Below are 21,269 nucleotides of genomic sequence, written 5' to 3' on the forward strand. Positions count from 1 at the left end.
GCAGAAGAACAACAATTTCCAAGTTGATAAGGATCAATGCAAATGGTGCTAGAAGTATGGGCATTATCAGAAGAATTGTCCAGAGTTTCCTGAAGAGCCTTTGGAAGAGATGTGAGGATATTATTACATTCATAGATGAATTCTTGTATTTAAGTTATGCAAAATCTACTTGGTGGATTGACTCAGGTGCAACTATTCATGTTACAAATTTATTCCAGGGATTTCATACGAGGACCCTGCAAAGAGGAGAAAGAAGGATTAAAGTAGCAAATGGAGTTGAAGCTCAAGTTGAAGCCATTGGAGATCTCTCTCTAGAATTACATGATGGTTTTGTACTTAAGCTTTCAGATGTTCTTTATGTACCTCTTTGCGAAGAAACTTAATAAGTGTTTCACGTTTAGATGATGATGGATATGATTGCCATTTTTGTAATGGCAAATATCAGATTGTTTTTAATAATAAGTATGTTGGTCTTGCCTTCCGACAAGACAAGCTTTATTTATTATCACTTTTTGAGAATGTGAATGATGTAAGTACTGAGAATGAGAATGTCTCTTCGTCTATGAATGCAAGAAATAAGAAGAAGAGAGTTCATGATGTATAATCAAAATTATGGCACTGTCGTTTAGGACATATTTCGAGGGAGATAATAGAGCGATTGATTAAAAATCAATTCTTCTGCCATTAGAATTTTCAAATTTATAACAATGCATTGATTGCATAAAAGGAACGTATGTTAAGAAAATAAAGAAAGATACTAAACGAAGCGCAGAAATTTTAGAAATAATTCACATAGACATCTATGTTCCTTTTCCTGTGAAGAGTGTGGATAGAGTGTGGATGGTTATGATTCATTTATAACATTCACAGATGATTATTCTTGTTATGGCTACATTTATCCAATTAGGGAAAGAACAGAAGCATTGGATAAATTTAAGATATTTAAGGCTGAAGTAGAAAATCAGCACAATTTAAAAATTAAGATAGTAAGATCTGACCGTGGGAGCAGTATTACGGTCGACACACCCCATGTGGCCAAGTTCCTGGACCTTTTGCTAGGTTCTTATAGGAAAATGACATAGTTGCCCAGTACTCTACACCGGACAAGCCTTAGCAGAGTGAAGTAGCTGAAAGACGCAATCGTACTTTATGGATATGGTGTGAAGTATGATAAGTTACTCTACTCTACCGATAAGTTTATGGATGGAGGCGTTAAAAACCGCCATTCATATTCTTAATCGAGTGCCAAGCAAGTCGGTGCCCAAAACACCGTATGAGTTGTGGACATGAAGAGAACCCTCACTTACTATTTACGTGTGTGGGGTTGTTTAGCTGAGGTTAAAGTCTTTAACGCAAAAATAGGAAAGTTAGACTCCTAGACAGTCAGCTACTATTTCATTGGCTACCTAGAAAAGTCAAAATGTTATCGCTTCTATTGTCCTAACAGACATACGAAGAGGCCGAGGGTTGAATAAGGCAGACACAAAGACTTGGATCGAGGGACCAAGAGGCTGAGGACGGATCGTGGATAACACACATTAATTAGGCACATGTAAGAATAAGAGTACATAGATGATGGTGTTCACCAAAGCTAACGTTGTTATAGCCAAAGTACCAGTAATTAAATTATTGGTAGTAAACTACCGGGGCAAATGCACACCATTGCCGGTTTTGTAGCCAACAACAACCGATAGTGTTGCTCATGTGCCGCTGCTGGCTGTTGGCTACAATTGCTAGTGATACTCATGTTTCATTGTTGATAGTAGCCAATAATAGGTAGTGAGCTACTTGTCCATTGCCGTTGCAAAAACCAGTAGTGATGGTCGATTTGAAGCCAATGGCGGTAGCTTGTTGTTTATTAATCCCTGATCCCATTTTACGAGGCGTAGTTTAGAATGACATAGTCTCATAAGTTATAATTTGACTATTCATTTACTTTATATTATATTATCGTTAATGTTTATAAATTTATGATTATTGAATAGTACAGTTCCTTACAAATCTAAGCTACGAAAGTTTGTGTTATAATAGTTTAAAATTGTTAGCTAAATGATTGATCAAAGAGTCTAAAGTTTAAATCTTAATACGTGTGTGCCTCTTGTAAGGCCTTGTTTGGATATTGTCGGATTCACCTCAATCCATATGTGTTGGAGTGAAATTCAGTTCAAGTTTTACTCTAATCCAGCCTAATACATATGGATTGATGCGAATCCGACTATATCAAAACGAGATCTAAAAACGAACAGAGTAGCATGTATTCCAGTCAAAAACTTAAACTCGGATTAAAAACTACGCTTGGTTCAAAAGAAATAAAGCTATATTATTATTAGTTGGCGTTGTCACGTAGACGTATATCCTGCCTTTTCTAATATGGACGGTATTGCTTTGGCGAGAAAAGGGCGAATCTATGCTTTAAAAAGAACTTCACCGGATCAGTGGAGCATAAAGCAGCAGCAATATCGAAGAACATGGCTAGCACTAGCACGAAACTTCCCCCTCGTTGCAGAGCGAATAAGAGCACGCGCCGTTCACCTTCTCTTTTCTCTCGCGCGACCACTCCATCCTAGCCGGCGGTGCCTTCTCGTGCAGCTCCTGTCGCCCACTCGCCGTCTTCTGGGTTCGTGGCTGGCCGTCGGCGTCCGTACCCGATCGGACGGATCGAGACGCCTCTCACCAGATCCGTTCGTCACCGGCTTCGGGCAGTCGCTGCTGTCAGCCTCCCTCGAGTGCTGCCGTCCGTCAGTCCTTGAGGAGGCTCGACGGCCATGGAGGCACTGCAGTGGATTCTCTCAGCTGGGACCAATTTCTTGGAAGGGATCCAGCTGAGCAACGACCTGGTCCACCTCCAAGCCACCTTGCCCAAGGCTCGCATGCTCATCTGTCGCAGCGAGTGGGCCAAGTTCAAGGACAAGCAGCTCGCGAAGCTTCTCTCGCATCTCAAGGACACCACCTACGATGCAGAGGACCTTCTCCGCCAGCTGGATGATCAAGTGCTGCGGCAAAGGATAGAGGACGCTGATCGGAGCAGGGCAGGTCAACTCTTATCTTCCTCTCTGAATCTTGCCAAAACTTATATCCGTGGTAGCAAAGCAAGGATAAAGGAGACCCAAGAGAAGCTCGACAAGGTCGTGGCTGAGATCGAGGGGATGCTCAATCTTATGGGTCTTATGAGCGTTGAGCCATCGCAGATCATGCCGGAGACGAGTTCAATCATCAGTGCTCCGGAAGTTGTTGGTCGCGATGGTGAACGAAATGCATTGATCGAGATGCTTGGTGTGATGATTGGGCGTGAGGCCCAACGGGATCAGGTGATCGAACTATTGGGAGTGCCACTCAGCAGGGGTAGAAGATCTGCAGGGTCTAATGGGAAGAGAGCAACAGCTGGCAGTGGTGTCGCATCTACATCCAGAGCCAAGCAACCAAAAGGAAACAACGGCAGGGCTGGACATGCTGAGATTAACTGCAAAAGCAATGTTTCTGTCATCCCGATTGTTGGCATTGGCGGTGTGGGGAAGACTACCCTGGCTCGGTATATCTACAATGATCCAAGGGTGAAAAACCACTTTGGTGTGATGATATGGGTCTGTGTCTCAGACTTCTTTGACAAGAAAAGGATAACAAAGGAGATCATTGAATCCATCCCTGGGGAGGAAATCAACCCATCCTATTGTCTAAATGCTCTTCAGATCGAATTGATGGAGCGGCTCAAGATGTGCCCAAAATTCCTTTTGGTGTTAGATGACGTTTGGCCGAACGCTAATGCTGATTGGGAGGCATTTTATGCACCACTGAGGCGTGGACCTGAAGGCAGCATGATCTTAGTGACTACAAGATGTCCAGTGGTTGCTACTCGTGTGACCACAAGCAACTGTGAGCCTTTCCATCTCGAAGGATTGCCTACTGATGTATTTTGGGACTTCTTTAAGAAGTGTGCATTTGGTAGAAATGACCCAGAGTCATATCCTCATTTGCAAGATATTGGTCGGAGTATTTCGACTAGGTTGTGTGGGTCTCCTTTGGCTGCAAAAACACTCGGGCGCTTGTTGAGTATGAGGCTGACAGAACAACACTGGAGGACTATCCAGAAGAGTGAACTGTGGGAGCTACGGCATGAAGAGAACGAGATATTACCAGCCCTTCAACTGAGCTATTTGTATCTCCCAGAAGAGGTAAAGAGATGTTTCATGTTTTGCTCCATATTTCCGAAGAATTATAGCTTTGAAAGAGACAAGATAGTTGACATTTGGGTGGCAGAGGGATTTGTTGCGCCAGAGGGGAGCATGCGTTCTGAAGATGTGGGGATTAGTTACTTGGATGAATTGAGGAACAGATTTCTTTTTCAAGCTGATCCAAATTTCCCGAATAAAGCAAGATACGTAATGCATGACCTGATCCATGATATGGCAGTGTCCTTTTCTATGGATGAATGCTTTGTAATGCAAGATTTAAGCAACCGAATGCATAGTGCAGTCCGTCACATGTCAATTGAAGTGGATGGTGAATCCTTGACCAGAATGGGAGACATTCAACATTTCAATAAATTGCATTCGCTTAGGTTCAGAATCGGATTTGATGTTGAAATTACCTGGTTCAATCAGCTTTCCAACATTCTATATTTGAGCCTAAAAGGTTGCAAGCTGGTAAAGCTACCCGAAAGCATATGTGAATTGAATAGTCTCCGTTATCTTGATATATCTCATAGCACTGTACAAGAATTACCCGACAAACTCTGGTGCCTTTATAGCCTACAAGTTCTTGATGCAAGTCGTTCAGGTCTGAAAAGAATCCATCAGGATGTAACAAAGCTAATCAACTTGCGTCAGCTAGCACTTCCAGCGGGTGCCTCTCAAGCCTTATCAAGGGTCAGTGGTCTTGGAAATCTGTCTTGCCTACGAAACTTGAGTGAGTTCATAGTTGGAAAAGAGAATGGACGTGGAATTGGTGAACTGAAGTTCATGAATCAGCTCAATGGAAGGCTCGCTATCAGATCTCTTGGTAATGTTGGGAGTGAGGAAGAGGCTGCTGAGGCTAAACTTGTTGACAAACAATATCTCAAGGAACTTGTTCTACACTGGCGAGAGGGAGGATCTTCGTTGAAGAGCAGTGAGAATGGAGTGCTCAAATGCTTGCGTCCTCATTCAAGAATTAAATACCTTACAATCTATGGCTTTGCTGGTGATACGCTTCCAAGCTGGTTTAAACCAGAAGACTTACCAACTTTAAGAAGCCTGGATCTTTCCGATTTTGTTTGCTTTCAAAGTTTATCAATCCCCTGCTCTGCTGACGGAACACAAGCTGGTTTAACGGGGGATGATGGAACACAACATGCAAGCAGCAGCGGCAGTCACAACAATGGCATTGCCCCCTTTGCCTTTACATGCCTCACTGCTTTACGTGTTTACAGATGCATTAGGCTAACAAATCTCGAGCAGTTCTTGATCCCAGAGACACTGCCATCCATCAAGTCGATAGTGCTTGAGAACTGTTGGGATCTAAAATTAATACCTGTCCATCGTTTTGCTGAATTTGTTTGCCTACAGGACCTAAAAATCTGTGAATGTACCAAGCTGGAGTGCCCACGGGAAATGGTTTTGCCCACCTCTCTCCGACGACTCTGTATCGTGGCTTGCAATGAGCTGGAAAGGTCATTTCCAGCCTGCCTAGAGAACCTCACCTCTCTCACCCTCCTGCAGTTGGTTGCATGTTACCGCGTCAAGTGCATCCCGTTGAACTCGATCGGCTCAAACATGCTGAAATGCCTGGTTATAAGTCAGTGCCGGGAGTTGTCATCCATCGGAGGATTGCAGGGCCTTGCATCCATACAGCATGTCCAGCTATTTTGGTGCCCAAAGCTTACCGAGGTACAGCTGCCGTTCGAGAAGAAGGAACTGCAGACCGAAGAGGGGATGGAACTGCTCAAATTTCTTCACTAGATTAGTCGAAGTAGCTCTTGATGCTTACCTTCGTCACCTATGCGTGTATGGGTTCACTGTTCGTGGTCTGCCCAGTTCCCATTAGGCCATTACGGCAAATTAAGGGTGCTGCAAGTGACTGGTCAGTTCTGATGCTCCTCTCGTTTGTTACCAATACTCCTGCTGACTGCTGTTTTCTAGAATACAGTAATGACTGGTGGCTCTTTTGGCTTGTCAACTCGCAGGGTACGGTGGATCTCAAGTTGCAACTAACCTGCCAATAGGCAGTCATGTGGGATATATAGTCGTGGTGGTTCGTAGCCATCATGCCTGCGCTTCTCAAGGCTCGGTCTAGCAACCCTTGCTGTGTACTTGCGCGCTTCTGTCATGTACATACAACCAAGCTCATGTGTGGGTCAAGGCAAATGAGATCGAGTACAAAAGAAGGCGGCAAGCAGTACCGACGCAGGCATCGAACATACTTTGTATGAAACCGCAACAACTACGTTGCTCTCTACCCCAATTCCCCCGATGCCAATACCAGACTTAACTCTTCTCTGATCTCCTCAATCTCGACTTGTATATCTAGATCTAGTATCCGGTACCCGGGAGGCCGAGACACAGCATTCGCATGCACGCATGTGAGCATGCTGGGTGTTCAGAAATCAGTTTTGCTCCTGTGGTCTTTTCCATGGAACCTGCACCACTCTTGTAATTACTACTACTACTGTGCTGCATAGAAACATTTGGTTCTAGCACAATTACATCACAAATTAGCAACCTATGCAAAAGTTATTATAATTGGTGCAGTTTCATAACTTGGTGAACGCTTATCTATTGGCTATACTCGTTCGTCTGTGATTGTTGGAGGCCACACTATTTTTATTTCTTCATTAAAAAATGTATCGGCCTATTTGTATTGTGTGGAGAAGCACTGCAGCAGCGAGTGCGAGTCTTGAGTACAGCGAACTTAGGTTTATTTGATGAGATGCCAGTGGGCTAGCACCTTGGTGATGAGCGATTGACAACACGGTGTGCGTGTGACGTGTCTCTTGGCAGGTTGTGGTTGCAGGTGACAGGTGGAGACAAGGTACATGCGGCGACGAGTGAAGAACGAAGATAGGATGCCACGTCGAAAAACCGCGGGGGCGGAGAAGGGCGGATCGAGGCTTGCGTTCGAGGGACAGGTGATCGTGCGGTGTACGTCTACTGTACCTGGCTACATGGCGGGAGGACGTCGAGGGAGGTTTCCGGATTATGCCACAAAATCCGGGGTTCGCTGGTTGAGCCACAAAGCCATGCATCGTACCGGGACGCCCGTGCGGCAGGCGTTGGCCGAAGATGGAAAATTCTGGCGATCGCGATACGATTTCGGATGGTCGTGCGGCGACATCGCGAGGATCACATCGCGGAGATGGAGGGATCGCGGACATCGCGGAATTTGCCATAGAGGACATAATTGGAATTTACGCCCCTACGTTGGATTTATTTAGCGTAGGGGGTTATGTGAAAATAGGTCGTGCCACCCTTTGGAGATATAAATATGTGGCACCTAGGGTTGAGAAGGTTGAACGTTTTTGGACTCTCGGCGAGTTACTATCCACGCGTGAACAGTACCCCGTGAACGGTACTCGTGCCCTAGGGTTCCACGGTTCAGTTTTCCTCTCTCCGGTCTAGCCTAGGGTTTGAATTCTAGTGAGAGGTTTTTGTTGATCTCTCCGATTAAGAGAGGGAGGATGTTCGGGCGGAGGCTAGATGCACTTTTGTAAGTTCAATTACTCAATTTAATCTTTCTTCTATAATGATTGATCTTGTGCATCTCGATTGGTTCTTTACAATTCTCGTCAGCATCTGACATAGTCTGCTTGTTTTATTTTTATCTCAAGATCCGTAAGTCCGATTGACATGATTCCAGTTGGGTTAGTTTCATAATTTCATCTAGTTTAATCTGACAAATTTTTAGGTCGATCGGAGTTACGGATTTTCGTCCACATCAGGTTTACTAGGTACATAGAGTTCTGGCCAGATTTGAAAAACGTGATTTAATCAGGTTTTGTGTTTAGGGGAAGGGTTAGAAATTATTTTTGGCTTCCGCGACCATTCACCCCCCCCTCTGGTCGCCCGTTTCGATCCTTCAATTGGTATCAGAGCCGGTTTAGGTTTTCTATACCTTAATCGGTGCTGAAAGCTATGGCGACCAATGAAAAGTTTGATGTTCGCGCTCCGTTTTTTGATGGGACTGATTATGATTACTGGAAGGCACGTATGACCAACTATCTCAAAGGCAAGTCGCTAAAGCTATGGAAAATCACACAAAATGCCACATATGTGATTCCAGCTGAGGAACCGACTGACGCCGCTGAGATCGGGCTTCTTGAAACAAATCATCGCGCTGTTGCTATTTTACAGGCTTCTATTTGTAAAACTGAATATGATCGGGTTTCTAGTGAAGATCTCGCTTATCAGATCTGGGAGAAACTTAGAAAATATCATGAAGGCTCAAACACTGTGAAAAACCGAAAATTTGAGATTCACCGAAAAGAGTTTGATGCTTTTTGCCAATTGCCTAGTGAGTCTATTGATGACATGTTTGCACGTTTTCAAGTGATTGTTAATAAGATGAAGGCCATGAATAGCAATATGCCTTATGATGATCATGCTAGGGCTCTCAGATTATTACATTCACTTAATGATGAATGGGATATGAAAGTTGAGGCGATCGTTGAATCTGTAGGTTATGAGACTCTCACCACTGATGAGCTTTACAGTAAGCTCAAATCAAAAGAGATCGAAATTGTTTCTAAGCGTAAATTGAAAAATCCCACAGCTGCTTCTTCTTCTGACGTTCCAATGGCTTTGGTTTCTGGAAATAAGACTAACACTAATGCTAATCCAAATGTTTCCAGTTTTGCTTTGTCTTCTTTGTGTCATGTTGCAGATGAGGAGTTGGAGGTGCTAGATGATGATCAGCTTGTACTGCTCTCCAACAAGTTTAAGCGTGTGTATGACAACAGGCGTAATAGAAGATGTTCAGATGGCTGCTTCAACTGTGGTGAGCGAGGACACTTTGCTGCTGATTGCCCAAACAAGCAGAGATCTTTTGAGTAGGGCAATAACTCCTCCAGGCGCCAGGAGAAGTTCAGGGAGAGGAAGAAGAAGAAGGATAAGCAATGGAAGAAAGGCGGACAAAAATACTCTGACAAGCAAGTCGCTAAGGCTGCAAATGTTTTGTTATCTTCTCTTGGACAGTATGTTTCAGGTGGCTCGTCAGACTCCAGCGATTCAGATTCCGAGGATGAGACACCCAAGAAGAAGACAGACGGACTTTGCTTCATCACTGACGCCGGCATCAATGGTGGGATATGTACTATGGCCTTGGAGGGTGATGCATCAACCGACAGCAATGATGAAACTTCTGATGATGAGGTAGATACTTCTGCAGAACAAAGAATAGCTAATTTAACTAAAATTGTTCATAAGCAAAATAAAGTGTTGGCTAAACTTAAAACTGATTATGATAAAACTTGTGCTGAACTAGCTACTCTAAAAAATGCTGCATCTAATCCTGCTGAACCTGATGAATGTGAAGAATGCTCAATTCATATGATTTCGCTTTCTAAATTGCAAACCAAGTATTCTTCCATTGTTGATGATCGAGATAAACTTTATGCTGAACTAAATGAACTTCGTTCTTGGTCGAATTTGCTTGGTACTTGTGTTTCTTGCCCGCTTCTGAAAGTTGACTTGGATAATGCTTTATGTCGGGTAAAATTTTTTGAAGAACACACTTGTCCTGATTTGCCGGTTTGTTTAATTTGTCCAACTTTACGATCTGAATTAAATGTTGCTAAATCACATATTGTTGAGTTGGAAAAACACACTTGTCCGGTTCTTCCTTCATGCCTAACTTGTCCTAATTTTGTTGTTGAAAATAATGATTTAAGGGCCAAACTTGCTGATTTGGAAGAAGAAAATAAGCATTTGAGAACTATTCTTGGTTGGTGTTCTATTCGTGAGCCTCAAATTGGTATGGCTATTGCTCAAATTAAACGGGGTGAGCGTTTTGGTCCCGGTTATGACTTGAAACATGTTTTTGGTGAAAAAAGTGGACCACCTGTTGATGAGAAGAATCCACCTTTGGCTAAATATACTGGACCACCTCCTAGGAAGGGTTCAGGTGTCACCTCTGATGGGTTGCTAGTTGAGACATCTAGATCTGCTCCTAAAAAGCAGGTTTGGGTGCCTAAGCCAAAACACTTCAAGGGTGTACAAAATACTAAGCCAAATGGTTCTTCTTGTGATCATTTTGCTAAGCCTGTTTTTGTTGCTTCTAGTTCTAATGCTGAGGCTTCTTTCGCTCCTGCACGCAAGCTTTATCATTGTGATTTTTGCAGTCATGATGGTCATCTTTATGAGTTCTGTTATCGGAGGATGCGTGCTGAACGACGTGAGCAGTACCCCACACGTGGTACTCATGATCGTCGTGTTTTTAGATGTGAGCAGTACCCTGTACGTGGTACTCATAATCGTCCTGTTTTGAGACGTGAGCCATTTGTTCGCTCTTCTGGTTTTCGCTCACGTACTCATGCTCTTGCACAACATCGGAATGACAGACCACGTTTTCCCCCTCGTGGTTCTCATCGTTTTTTTGAGAACTTTGATTTTGCTAACGCTTCTTTTGAGCAAGTGGCTCAGCACTGGTTTTCATTACATTATCCTAACCCCAGTGTTGAGTCATTAGCTCACCCTCGCTCTCGTTGTTGATTGCAGGTTGGAGGCGAGGAGGACATATGGATAATGGACTCCGGCTGTTCGCGCCACATGACCGGAGATGATAAATGGTTCTCCAGCCTCACCCCCACGAGCGTAAAGGAAAACATCACTTTTGGGGATAAAAGTCAAGGTAAGGTAATGGCGCATGGCTGCATCAAGGTAACAGATAAATACATGTTAAAGGACGTCGCATTGGTAAAGAATTTGCATTATAATTTGCTGTCTGTTTCGCAACTTCTTGAGGATGATTTTGAGGTTCGTTTTAAGAAAGGAAATTCGCGTGTTCTTGATTCTGCTGGTAACCTTGTTTGCAAGATTTCTCCTTTTAGACGGATTTTTAAAGCTGATTTTTCTAAATCTTTTGGTGAAACTCGCTGTTTAGTTGCTCATGGTTCCCCCCTGATTTGGAAGTGGCATCGTCGGTTGGGCCACTTGAGCTTTGATTTGCTTTGTCGTTTGAGTTCATTGGATTTAATTGATGGTTTACCGAAACTCAAGTTTGAAAAGGATTTGATTTGTGCTCCCTGCAAACATGGAAAAATGGTTGCTGCTTCTCATGCACCTGTGACTCAGGTGATGACGAGACGACCGGGTGAACTGTTACATATGGACACTGTTGGTCCAGCCCGTGTTCGGTCTGCTGGTGGGAAGTGGTATGTGCTCGTCGTTGTGGATGATTTTTCTCGATATTCATGGGTGTTCTTTTTGGAATCTAAGGATGAGGCTTTCTCACATGTTCATGATCTTGTTCTGAAGCTAAAAAATGAGTTGTCAAATAATGCCGTTAGAGCAATTCGCAGTGACAACGGTACAGAATTCAAGAATTCTCGCATAAAAGCTTTTTGTTCAGAACAAGGTTTAGATCATCAGTTTTCCTCACCTTACGTTTCTCCCCAGAACGGTGTTGTTGAGCGTAAAAATCGTACGCTTGTTGAGATGGCTAGGACAATGCTTGATGAACATAAAACTCCTAGACGTTTTTGGGCTGAGGCTATTAACACCGCTTGCTATGTTGCTAATCGCATTTTTCTGAGAGCTTTTCTAGGAAAAACATCTTATGAGTTGAGATTTGGTCGACCTCCCAAAGTTTTCCACTTTCGAGTTTTTGGCTGCAAGTGTTTTATATTGAAAAAGGGAAATTTGGATAAATTTGAATCGCGTTCTTCCGATGGGTTATTTTTGGGGTATGCCTTGCAAGGGCGAGCGTACCGTGTGCTTAATCTTGGTACTAACCGCATCGATGAGACATGTGAGGTCACCTTCGACGAGACAATGCCTTGTTTTTCTTCTGCTTTTGAGTGTGCAGGTGATGACGAGATCGGGCAGGATATTTTTGAGGATGAGAAAGAGGAAGATGGATGTGACGACGACGATGACGATGATGCCCAGCCTGCAATGCAGGGGGAGCCTGGCGCCCAGCCTGAGCAGGCGCCCTCCACCACTTTGGAGGATGGACCATCGCCGACACGTACATCTACAGCAAAGCCTACAGCTTCATCGACTGTTGATCATGTACCGGCTGAAGTTGAGGGGGAGGCGATTTCAAAACGTACAGCACCACGACACATTCAAAATCGTCATCCTGCCAAGAACATAATAGGTAATTTGGATGAACGCACGACAAGGAACAGAGGTATGAAAAATAAAAATTATTGTGTCTTTGCGCATACTGCCTTTGTTGCCTCTTTTGAACCCCGAGATGTTGGACATGCTTTATCTGATTCTAACTGGGTCAATGCCATGCATGAGGAGTTAGAAAATTTTGCACGGAATCAGGTTTGGGTTTTGGTTGATCCTCCTCCTTCTTGTAAACCAATTGGAACTAAATGGGTCTTTAAGAACAAACAAGGGGAAGATGGTCATGTTGTTAGAAATAAAGCTAGGCTGGTTGCTCAGGGCTTTTCTCAAAAAGAGGGTATTGATTATGGTGAAACTTTTGCTCCTGTTGCTCGTTTAGAAGCCATTCGCATTTTGCTTGCATTTGCTGCTTCACGTGGATATAAGCTTTATCAAATGGATGTGAAAAGTGCTTTTCTGAATGGTTTTATAGAAGAAGAAGTTTATGTTAAACAACCGCCTGGTTTTGAACATCCCAATTTTCCTGATCGTGTTTTTAAGTTGCAAAAGGCTTTATATGGTTTGAAGCAAGCACCTCGTGCTTGGTATGCTAGATTGAAAACTTTTCTGCTTAAAAACGGGTTCAAAATGGGTTCAGTTGATAAAACTCTTTTTCTCCTCAGGCAAGGAAATGACACTTTAATAGTTCAGATTTATGTGGATGATATCATTTTCGGTGGTTCCTCTCATGCTCTTGTGAAAAAGTTTGCAGATGTGATGAGTAAAGAATTTGAGATGTCTATGATGGGCGAGCTGAATTTCTTTCTTGGCTTACAAATAAAACAAACTTCGGAAGGTACATTTGTGCATCAGGGAAAGTACACGAAGGATGTCCTGAAGAAGTTTGCGATGGATGATGCGAAGCCAATTTCTACGCCCATGCTGACTAGCGCTGCTTTGGATGCTGATGAGGACGGAGAGCCCGTGGATCAGAAGGAATATCGAAGCATGATTGGGTCGCTGCTGTACTTGACTGCTACGAGGCCAGATATACACTTTGCTGTGTGTATGTGTGCTCGTTTTCAGGCGTCCCCTAGGACTTCTCACCGTCAGGCGGTGAAGCGCATAATGAGGTATCTTCGATTTACTCCTGCATTTGGCCTTTGGTACTCTGCTGCTTCAACTCTCAGTTTGTGTGGTTATTCGGATGCTGATTTTGCTGGGTGTCGTTTGGATAGAAAGTCTACATCGGGTACTTGCCAATTTTTGGGTTCTTCGCTTGTTTCTTGGTCCTCTAGAAAACAATCTAATGTTGCTCAATCTACTACAGAGGCTGAGTATGTTGCTGCTGCTAGTTGTTGTTCTCAGCTTTTATGGATGATAGCTACCCTTCGCGATTTTGGTTTGTCGTTTTCTCGCGTTCCTCTCTTGTGTGACAGCACTAGCGCTATAAGTGTTGCAAAGAATCCTGTGCTTCACTCTAAGACGAAACACATTGAGGTTCGTCATCATTTTCTGAGGGATCATGCTGAGAAGGGTGATATTAAGCTTAAATACATTGATACTAGTCAGCAACTTGCTGATATTCTGACTAAACCACTCGATCAAACCACGTTTGCACGTTTGCGTGGTGAGTTCGGGGTGTGTTACCCATTCTAGTATCATTGTAAGTTGCTTCAGTTACATATGCCTTATACTTGTTTTGGCTAGTTTGCGATCGATGCTTTTGGAGAGGTTTGAATGCTTTGCTTGACCAATTTTTATTTTGAAAACAGCACAGATATATACTTAAAAAATTATGTTGGGCTATGCTTGCTTTTCTGGATCTAGTGACTTGTTGAATACTTGACATATATCTTGCTCATGGTTCGGTAGTCAGCTTCTTTTAATGGGTTTTCACTGCAAATGTAACTCACAATACAAGTTTTAACTCGGGAGTGCATAGTATGGTTGTGAGCAAAAACTCTGAATTCCCATATCTCTGCTATTTAGCTCATGATCTGCTTGCCTTACTGAAAATTTAAATATGGGCGCAACTCTGTTTTTCCCATGTCCCTGCTGGTTCTCGCTCATAAACAAAATTAAACAAACTGGCTGGGCACAACTCTTGCTTCCCATATCCCTGCTTATCATGCTCACAAAAGTCAGAATTAAATATGACAAGTGAATGCATTTGTGGGCGTTGCAGTGAACTTTGACTGAAGCTATGTATCTGTCGTGTGAGCTCGCTATATGTTTTGTCTTCAGCTTTGCACTGAGTTTGGAATGTGCATGTTTTTGCCTGGCACATTAGTTTTCAAACAGATTTCAGTTCTAAATTTTTATTGGTCATGGCATTGTATTGTTCCTTCTCTGGATAGCTAGTGTTGTTGGTTAGCTTTTATAAGTATTTGGCATATGTCTCAGAAGCTTCAACTTGTGCTTTCTCACATGCTTTTCTCTAAATTGGTTCCTTGCATTTTATCTTGATGGAGTGCTTTGTCAACAAGGGGGAGAGTGAGTAGCGCACAAATTTATTCTTGCAGGGGGAGTTCATTCATTCTTGCAGGGGGAGTTTGAATTCGTTTTTGCTGAGACTTGGCATGCTTGTTTTGAGGGGTTGAGGGGGAGTTTTGCTGAAATTTGTGAGTTTTGCTGCTGAGATTGCTTTTGGGAGATTGATATGGCTTTTGATTCACCTTGGGGAGAGTGAATTTCTGTCTTGATTGTGTCGAGCCTAGCTTTTTCGCTAGCCCATGTCTTTGGGGATTAAGATCGTTTCTTTTTCTTTCTTTTTATTTTTCTTTTTCAGTACGAATAAATTTGTGCGGTGTGGTGTTGTCAATGCACTCATCAAGGGGGAGATTGAGATGCCAGTGGGCTAGCACCTTGGTGATGAGCGATTGACAACACGGTGTGCGTGTGACGTGTCTCTTGGCAGGTTGTGGTTGCAGGTGACAGGTGGAGACAAGGTACATGCGGCGACGAGTGAAGAACGAAGATAGGATGCCGCGTCGAAAAACCACGGGGGCGGAGAAGGGCGGATCGAGGCTTGCGTTCGAGGGACAGGTGATCGTGCGGTGTACGTCTACTGTACCTGGCTACATGGCGGGAGGACGTCGAGGGAGGTTTCCGGATTATGCCACAAAATCCGGGGTTCGCTGGTTGAGCCACAAAGCCATGCATCGTACCGGGACGCCCGTGCGGCAGGCGTTGGCCGAAGATGGAAAATTCTGGCGATCGCGATACGATTTCGGATGGTCGTGTGGCGACATCGCGAGGATCACATCGCGGAGATGGAGGGATCGCGGACATCGCGGAATTTGCCATGGAGGACATAATTGGAATTTACGCCCCTACGTTGGATTTATTTAGCGTAGGGGGTTATGTGAAAATAGGTCGTGCCACCCTTTGGAGATATAAATATGTGGCACCTAGGGTTGAGAAGGTTGAACATTTTTGGACTCTCGGCGAGTTACTATTCACGCGTGAACAGTACCCCGTGAACGGTACTCGTGCCCTAGGGTTCCACGGTTCAGTTTTCCTCTCTCCGGTCTAGCCTAGGGTTTGAATTCTAGTGAGAGGTTTTTGTTGATCTCTCCGATTAAGAGAGGGAGGATGTTCGGGCGGAGGCTAGATGCACTTTTGTAAGTTCAATTACTCAATTTAATCTTTCTTCTATAATGATTGATCTTGTGCATCTCGATTGGTTCTTTACAATTCTCGTCAGCATCTGACATAGTCTGCTTGTTTTATTTTTATCTCAAGATCCGTAAGTCCGATTGACATGATTCCAGTTGGGTTAGTTTCATAATTTCATCTAGTTTAATCTGACAAATTTTTAGGTCGATCGGAGTTACGGATTTTCGTCCACATCAGGTTTACTAGGTACATAGAGTTCTGGCCAGATTTGAAAAACGTGATTTAATCAGGTTTTGTGTTTAGGGGAAGGGTTAGAAATTATTTTTGGCTTCCGCGACCATTCACCCCCCCCTCTGGTCGCCCGTTTCGATCCTTCAATTGATTTCACAAAGATGAACTAATAAAGCTAACCGCAACAGATGCCTTCAAATTCAAGATTAGGATGATTGGGGCCAGCCACAGTTCGTCTTTGTATATTCAAAGATGCAAAGTGTCCACTTGGCATGATAGTTTTTTTCTTCTTTTTCGGAAGGCATGATATAATCTTCTATTATTGTTCTAGTATTGGCCGATTCTATTGTTTTATTTAGTATTTGGCCAACAAAAAAGAAACATCCACATTCATTCCCAAGGTCTAGAAAATTGCCATGTTGATTAGAGAAAATAAAATTAAAGTGCCCCTCTATTAGCGTATATTATCTATTTATAGCTAGCGTATTGTAAGCCTAATACCCTCTACCTGCTGATAAATTCCACACCACTGCCATTACACAAATTTTAACCTAGAAACATCATTATGCCGATTTCTCTATTACCAACACATGTCATTATAAAATGGCTTCTCAATTTACACTTGCTATAAGTGATTGAATCTTTGTTTCGGAATAAAAGGAAATTGAAAGTTGCAATTCAAATTATCTTTTGATATGGATATATAATAGAAAAAAAATAAAAATAATCAGTATGAGAGTTAACAAAATTAAATAGGAAAGTTCAAAATATAAGACCCGATAGCATCGACCGCTCAACTAAGGAAGGTGTAATATAGAGCTAATAATAAAAATTTGATATATTTTTTATTCTTTGGTTAGCGCCATTAATGTGATCTACCTTCGGAAGTTTGGGTCCATAATAATACATATATAGCTCAAAGTCATCATTAACCAAACCCCCCAAAAAAGATATAGCGTGTATATAGCTCATGGTGCACTACTGGACTCAGTGAATTTGCCGAGTGCCAGGGGCACTCGGCAAAGCCCAATTTGCACTCGGCAAAGAGCACTCGGCAAAAAAAGAGTCGGCAAAGACGTCTTTGCCGAGTGTCTTTTGTCGGGCACTCGGCAAAGCCTTTGCCGAGTGCCGACACTCGGCAAAGTTGGAACCGAAAAAAAAGCCGAAAAAATGGGAATTTTTACCCAAAAAAAATGAATTTTTTTTTAATTGGTGGAGGCCCCATCGGTCAGCGCCCATCCATCTCCGGCTTTTTTCGCGTAAATTTCACGGCTACGCGGCCGACGGGATTCGAACCCAAGACCTCCCGCTGCGCACAAACCTCCTCTACCACTACACCACACTGTCACTTGTGTCTAGATTCCGTTTTAGTTCCCAATATATTATACTAAACCGAGTGTAAATTGCTTATTTGAGACCCTAAATGAATTCAAATCAAAAAGTGGTCAACTACAAAGTTTCATAACTTTTTGAGATCTACAATTTTCATTTAGTAAGTTTTTCCATCCGAGGTCGTTTGAAAAATTTGAATTTTAAATTTGAGAGATTCAAACGTAGTTTTGCATGATAAGATGATTTCAAATCAAAAAGTTGTCAACTACATAGTTTCATAACTTTTGGAGATCTACAATTTTCATTTAGGAAGTTTTTTCATCCGAGGTCGTTTGAAAAATTCAAATTTTAAAATTTTCAAATTCAAACGTCGTTTTTGCATGAAAAATGATTTCAAATCAAAATGTTGCCAACTACAAAATTTCATAACTTCTCAAGATCTACAAAGTTTATTTTGGTCATTTGTTCATCCGACATAGTGGTAGTAACATTGTTCACAAATCATATATATCTCTCTTCTATTTTCATGAAATTAATATGAGAGATGTATATTTTATGAACAACGTTATTGTCGCTTTGTCAAATGAAGAAATGACCAAAATAAACTTTGTAGATCTTGAGAAGTTATACAACTTTGTAGTTGAAAAGTTTTTCATTTGAATTCATTTAGGGCCTCAAAAATTGATTCGAAAAACTGATTTGCCGAGGGCCAAAAAAATGCACACGGCAAAATACCTCTTTGCCGAGTGCCAAAATATAGGCACTCGGCAAAATACGGCTTTGCCGAGTGCTAGAAAAAAGGCACTCGGCAAACTGAGAGTAAATTGCTTGTTTGAGGCCCTAAATAAATTCAAATCAGAAAGTGGTCAACTACAAAGTTTCATAACTTTTTGAGATCTACAATTTTCATTTAGTAAGTTTTTCCATCCGAGGTCGTTTGAAAAATTTGAATTTTAAATTTGAGAGATTCAAACATAGTTTTGCATGATAAGATGATTTCAAATCAAAAAGTTGTCAACTACATAGTTTCATAACTTTTGGAGATCTACAATTTTCATTTAGGAAGTTTTTTCATCCGAGGTCGTTTGAAAAATTCAAATTTTAAAATTTTCAAATTCAAACGTCGTTTTTGCATGACCAGATGATTTCAAATCAAAATGTTGCCAACTACAAAATTTCATAACTTATCAAGATCTATAAAGTTTATTTTGGTCATTTGTTCATCCGACGTAGTGGTAGTAACATTGTTCACAAATCTTATATATGTATCTTCTACTTTCATGAAATTAATATGAGAGATATGAGATATGTAGATTTTATGAACAACGTTATTGTCGCTTTGTCAAATGAAGAAATGACCAAAATAAACTTTGTAGATCTTGAGAAGTTATACAACTTTGTAGTTGAAAAGTTTTTCATTTGAATTCATTTAGGGCCTCAAAAATTGCTTCGAAAAAATGATTTGCCGAGGGCAAAAAAAATGCACACGGCAAAAAGCTTCTTTGCCGAGTGCCAGAAAAAAACACTCGGCAAAGACGTATTTTGCCGTGTGTTTTTGTTTGCCGAGTGTATTTTATTTGGCACTCGGCAAACACGGTATTTGCCGAGTGCCCGATAAAATACACTCGGCAAAGCCTCGGCACTCGGCAAATCGCCGGTTTCCGGTAGTGGTGGAACAACTATTTTCGTTGACAACAATTGCTAATGCAGCTATTGACTTCAAAGTAAGACATGGGAGTCAAACTGGTGACAAAGGTGCAAACTAATTTGTATATTTTGAACAGTGTTTTAAACCGGACTTTTTCAGTGAAGGAACAGTGTTTTTCTCTCACAACAAATCAGCCAACAATATTTTTTAGCTTGTCTTTTCAGCGAAGTGAACAAGGCCACCTATGCAATTGTGTGAATCGCCTTGCTAATTTCTAATATACTTTTAATAAAACTGGAATAATTTAAAATTCAATTTTAATATTCATCGCAAATACATAGAATTTAGTCTCTGTAATCATCGCAATCATCGTATTGCATAAAAGGGTTATGCAGAATAGCGTATGCTTGCATAAGTCAATGCAATTTAGTGTTGTTTGGTTGAGTTGTATTACTCTGTTGCATTTGTCTGTGCCTCTGTTTGGTTGGGTGCATTAGGAGTTAGGCTGCATTTAGTTATGCATAGTTCTATGTTTGGTTGTTTACACTAAATACACCAAGCCGGCAATAGCATTTCATCGAACACCCTAAGCGTGTGATCCTCTCCGGCGCCCACATCATATCTGTTGTCGTCTCGTAGAAGAGAAACTCTGGAGATGTCGGACTGACCAACGAGCGTTGGCGCGGGCGTGGCGCCTTCGAGCACGGCAGAGATGCTTGACTCCAAGCCAGAGGCAATACGCCCGGCCTAGGTGAATGAGTATGCAAGTCATCTTGCCTAGTGACATGAGATTTTTTTTAAATAATATCTTTTTAATGATTAATTGCAAATCTAGCATTTGAATGTAAGAATTGTAAATATAGCATGCTGTCGACTTCTGGCTAGCCGATAGGGGCCCTATCGGCAACTGGTGGGCCGACAGGACCCTGTCGACGGCCCAGTAGCCAACTAGGTACCCGACCTTGCCAGACATGACAGCACAGTGGATCCATATCGGCCAGATAGGCATGTCGGCACCCGGTTAACCGATAAGACCCTGTTGGCTATCCGAAGGCCGACAGGTCCTAAAATATCTACCGGTCATCTTCTCCATCGCGTTCTCCCTGTCGCTCGCTCTTTCTCTCTCGCTCACCGGCGCGCCGTCGCCCGCCACTTCTCCTCCGCCGCGTGGGCGGCTTGGGCTCGCCGCCGGCCGCCGGATCCGGCGGAGGACTTGCCCGTCGCCGCCGACCTAGTGGCCCGCGCGAGCAGCCACCCCCCACAACGCCGCCACCGCCCCCTGGAGGCAAGAACTCAGGTACGTTTTTCTTTTCTTTTTTTTAGTTAGTTTAGTTTATTAGTTTAGTTAGGTTTTGTTAGTTTAGTTTTTTAGTTTAGTTTGATTTTGTTCGTTTAGTTTATTAGCTAGATTTAGTTTTAGGAGTACTTTTAGTTTTAGGGTTAGGTTAACTTTTAGAGTTAGTTATTAGTTTTTTCTGTTTAGGGTTAGTTATTAGTTTCTCTGTTTTTTGCTAGTTTTAGGGTTAGTTTTAGATTAGTTATTAGTTTTGATGTAGTTATAGATTAGGGTTAGTTTTACGGTATAAATTTTAAGGGTACCTCAATTAACTTACATGATATTTTGCACGATGCGAACAGGAATGTCGACCGATTTAGGCCCCGTTTAGTTCCGAAAATTTTTGGCTTTTGGCTACTGTAGCACTTTCGTTTTTATTTGGCAAAAATTGTCCAATTATGGACTATTTAGGTTTAAAAGATTCGTCTCACGATTTCTCGGCTAACTGTGTAATTAGTTTTTTTTCGTCTACATTTAGTACTCCATGCATGTGCCGCAAGATTTGATGTGACGGGGAATCTTGAAAATTTTTGGTTTTTGGCTTCCATCTAAACGGGGCCTTAGTCCCTTTAAGAATTTACTATGGTGAATCAGATATGGAGACAGCGGGGTAGACCTTACCGATTTCCGGTTGTTTGACATAGAACTTAATTCGCCGCTAGATTACAGCCGGAAACAAGTTTTAGCCTAGCTACACGAGCACTTAGGTGTTCCGCCCACCCAGCACCATTTCAGAATTAGTATGTTGGTGCCTAAAAAACGGGAGAATGGATGGAGGTGGGAGCAGTATGAGGCCAGTAACACAAAGAAGTGGCATGAAATAGAGTTCTCGGCTCCGACAGTCATATCGGCAACTGGG

The 21,269-nt window shown here is 42.4% G+C and overlaps 2 protein-coding genes across 2 annotated transcripts; both read left to right on the plus strand.

Moving 5' to 3' along the window:
- The first annotated feature begins 2,467 nt into the window (after positions 1 to 2,467).
- LOC136496627 (disease resistance protein RGA2-like) lies at positions 2,468 to 6,761 on the plus strand. Its single transcript, XM_066492359.1, has 2 exons — positions 2,468 to 6,054; positions 6,158 to 6,761. The coding sequence occupies exon 1, from the start codon at positions 2,766 to 2,768 to the stop codon at positions 5,931 to 5,933; it is 3,168 nt and encodes a 1,055-aa protein (XP_066348456.1). The 5' UTR covers positions 2,468 to 2,765; the 3' UTR covers positions 5,934 to 6,054; positions 6,158 to 6,761.
- A 1,341-nt stretch (positions 6,762 to 8,102) lies between these two features.
- Positions 8,103 to 15,106, plus strand: LOC136496139 (uncharacterized). The gene is made up of 9 exons (XM_066491844.1): positions 8,103 to 8,718; positions 8,851 to 8,964; positions 9,172 to 9,677; positions 10,683 to 10,940; positions 11,403 to 11,541; positions 11,992 to 12,285; positions 12,385 to 12,847; positions 12,926 to 13,375; positions 15,034 to 15,106. The coding sequence occupies exons 1-9, from the start codon at positions 8,103 to 8,105 to the stop codon at positions 15,104 to 15,106; spliced, it is 2,913 nt and encodes a 970-aa protein (XP_066347941.1).
- Positions 15,107 to 21,269: the final 6,163 nt, after the last annotated feature.

The sequence above is a fragment of the Miscanthus floridulus genome, chromosome 12 (genome assembly GCF_019320115.1).
Source record: "Miscanthus floridulus cultivar M001 chromosome 12, ASM1932011v1, whole genome shotgun sequence".
In the NCBI taxonomy this organism is placed as follows: Eukaryota; Viridiplantae; Streptophyta; class Magnoliopsida; order Poales; family Poaceae; genus Miscanthus; species Miscanthus floridulus.

What these genes read in the sequence shown, in the direction of transcription:
- LOC136496139 (XM_066491844.1), top strand. Translation starts at nt 8,103, where the DNA reads ATGGCGACCAATGAAAAGTTTGATGTTCGCGCTCCGTTTTTTGATGGG. An exon ending in GATCGAAATTGTTTCTAAGC is followed by an intron (nt 8,719 to 8,850) that starts GTAAATTGAAAA and finishes GTCATGTTGCAG; the next exon opens with ATGAGGAGTTGGAGGTGCTA. An exon ending in TCCTGCCAAGAACATAATAG is followed by an intron (nt 12,286 to 12,384) that starts GTAATTTGGATG and finishes TTGAACCCCGAG; the next exon opens with ATGTTGGACATGCTTTATCT.
- LOC136496627 (XM_066492359.1), top strand. Translation starts at nt 2,766, where the DNA reads ATGGAGGCACTGCAGTGGATTCTCTCAGCTGGGACCAATTTCTTGGAA.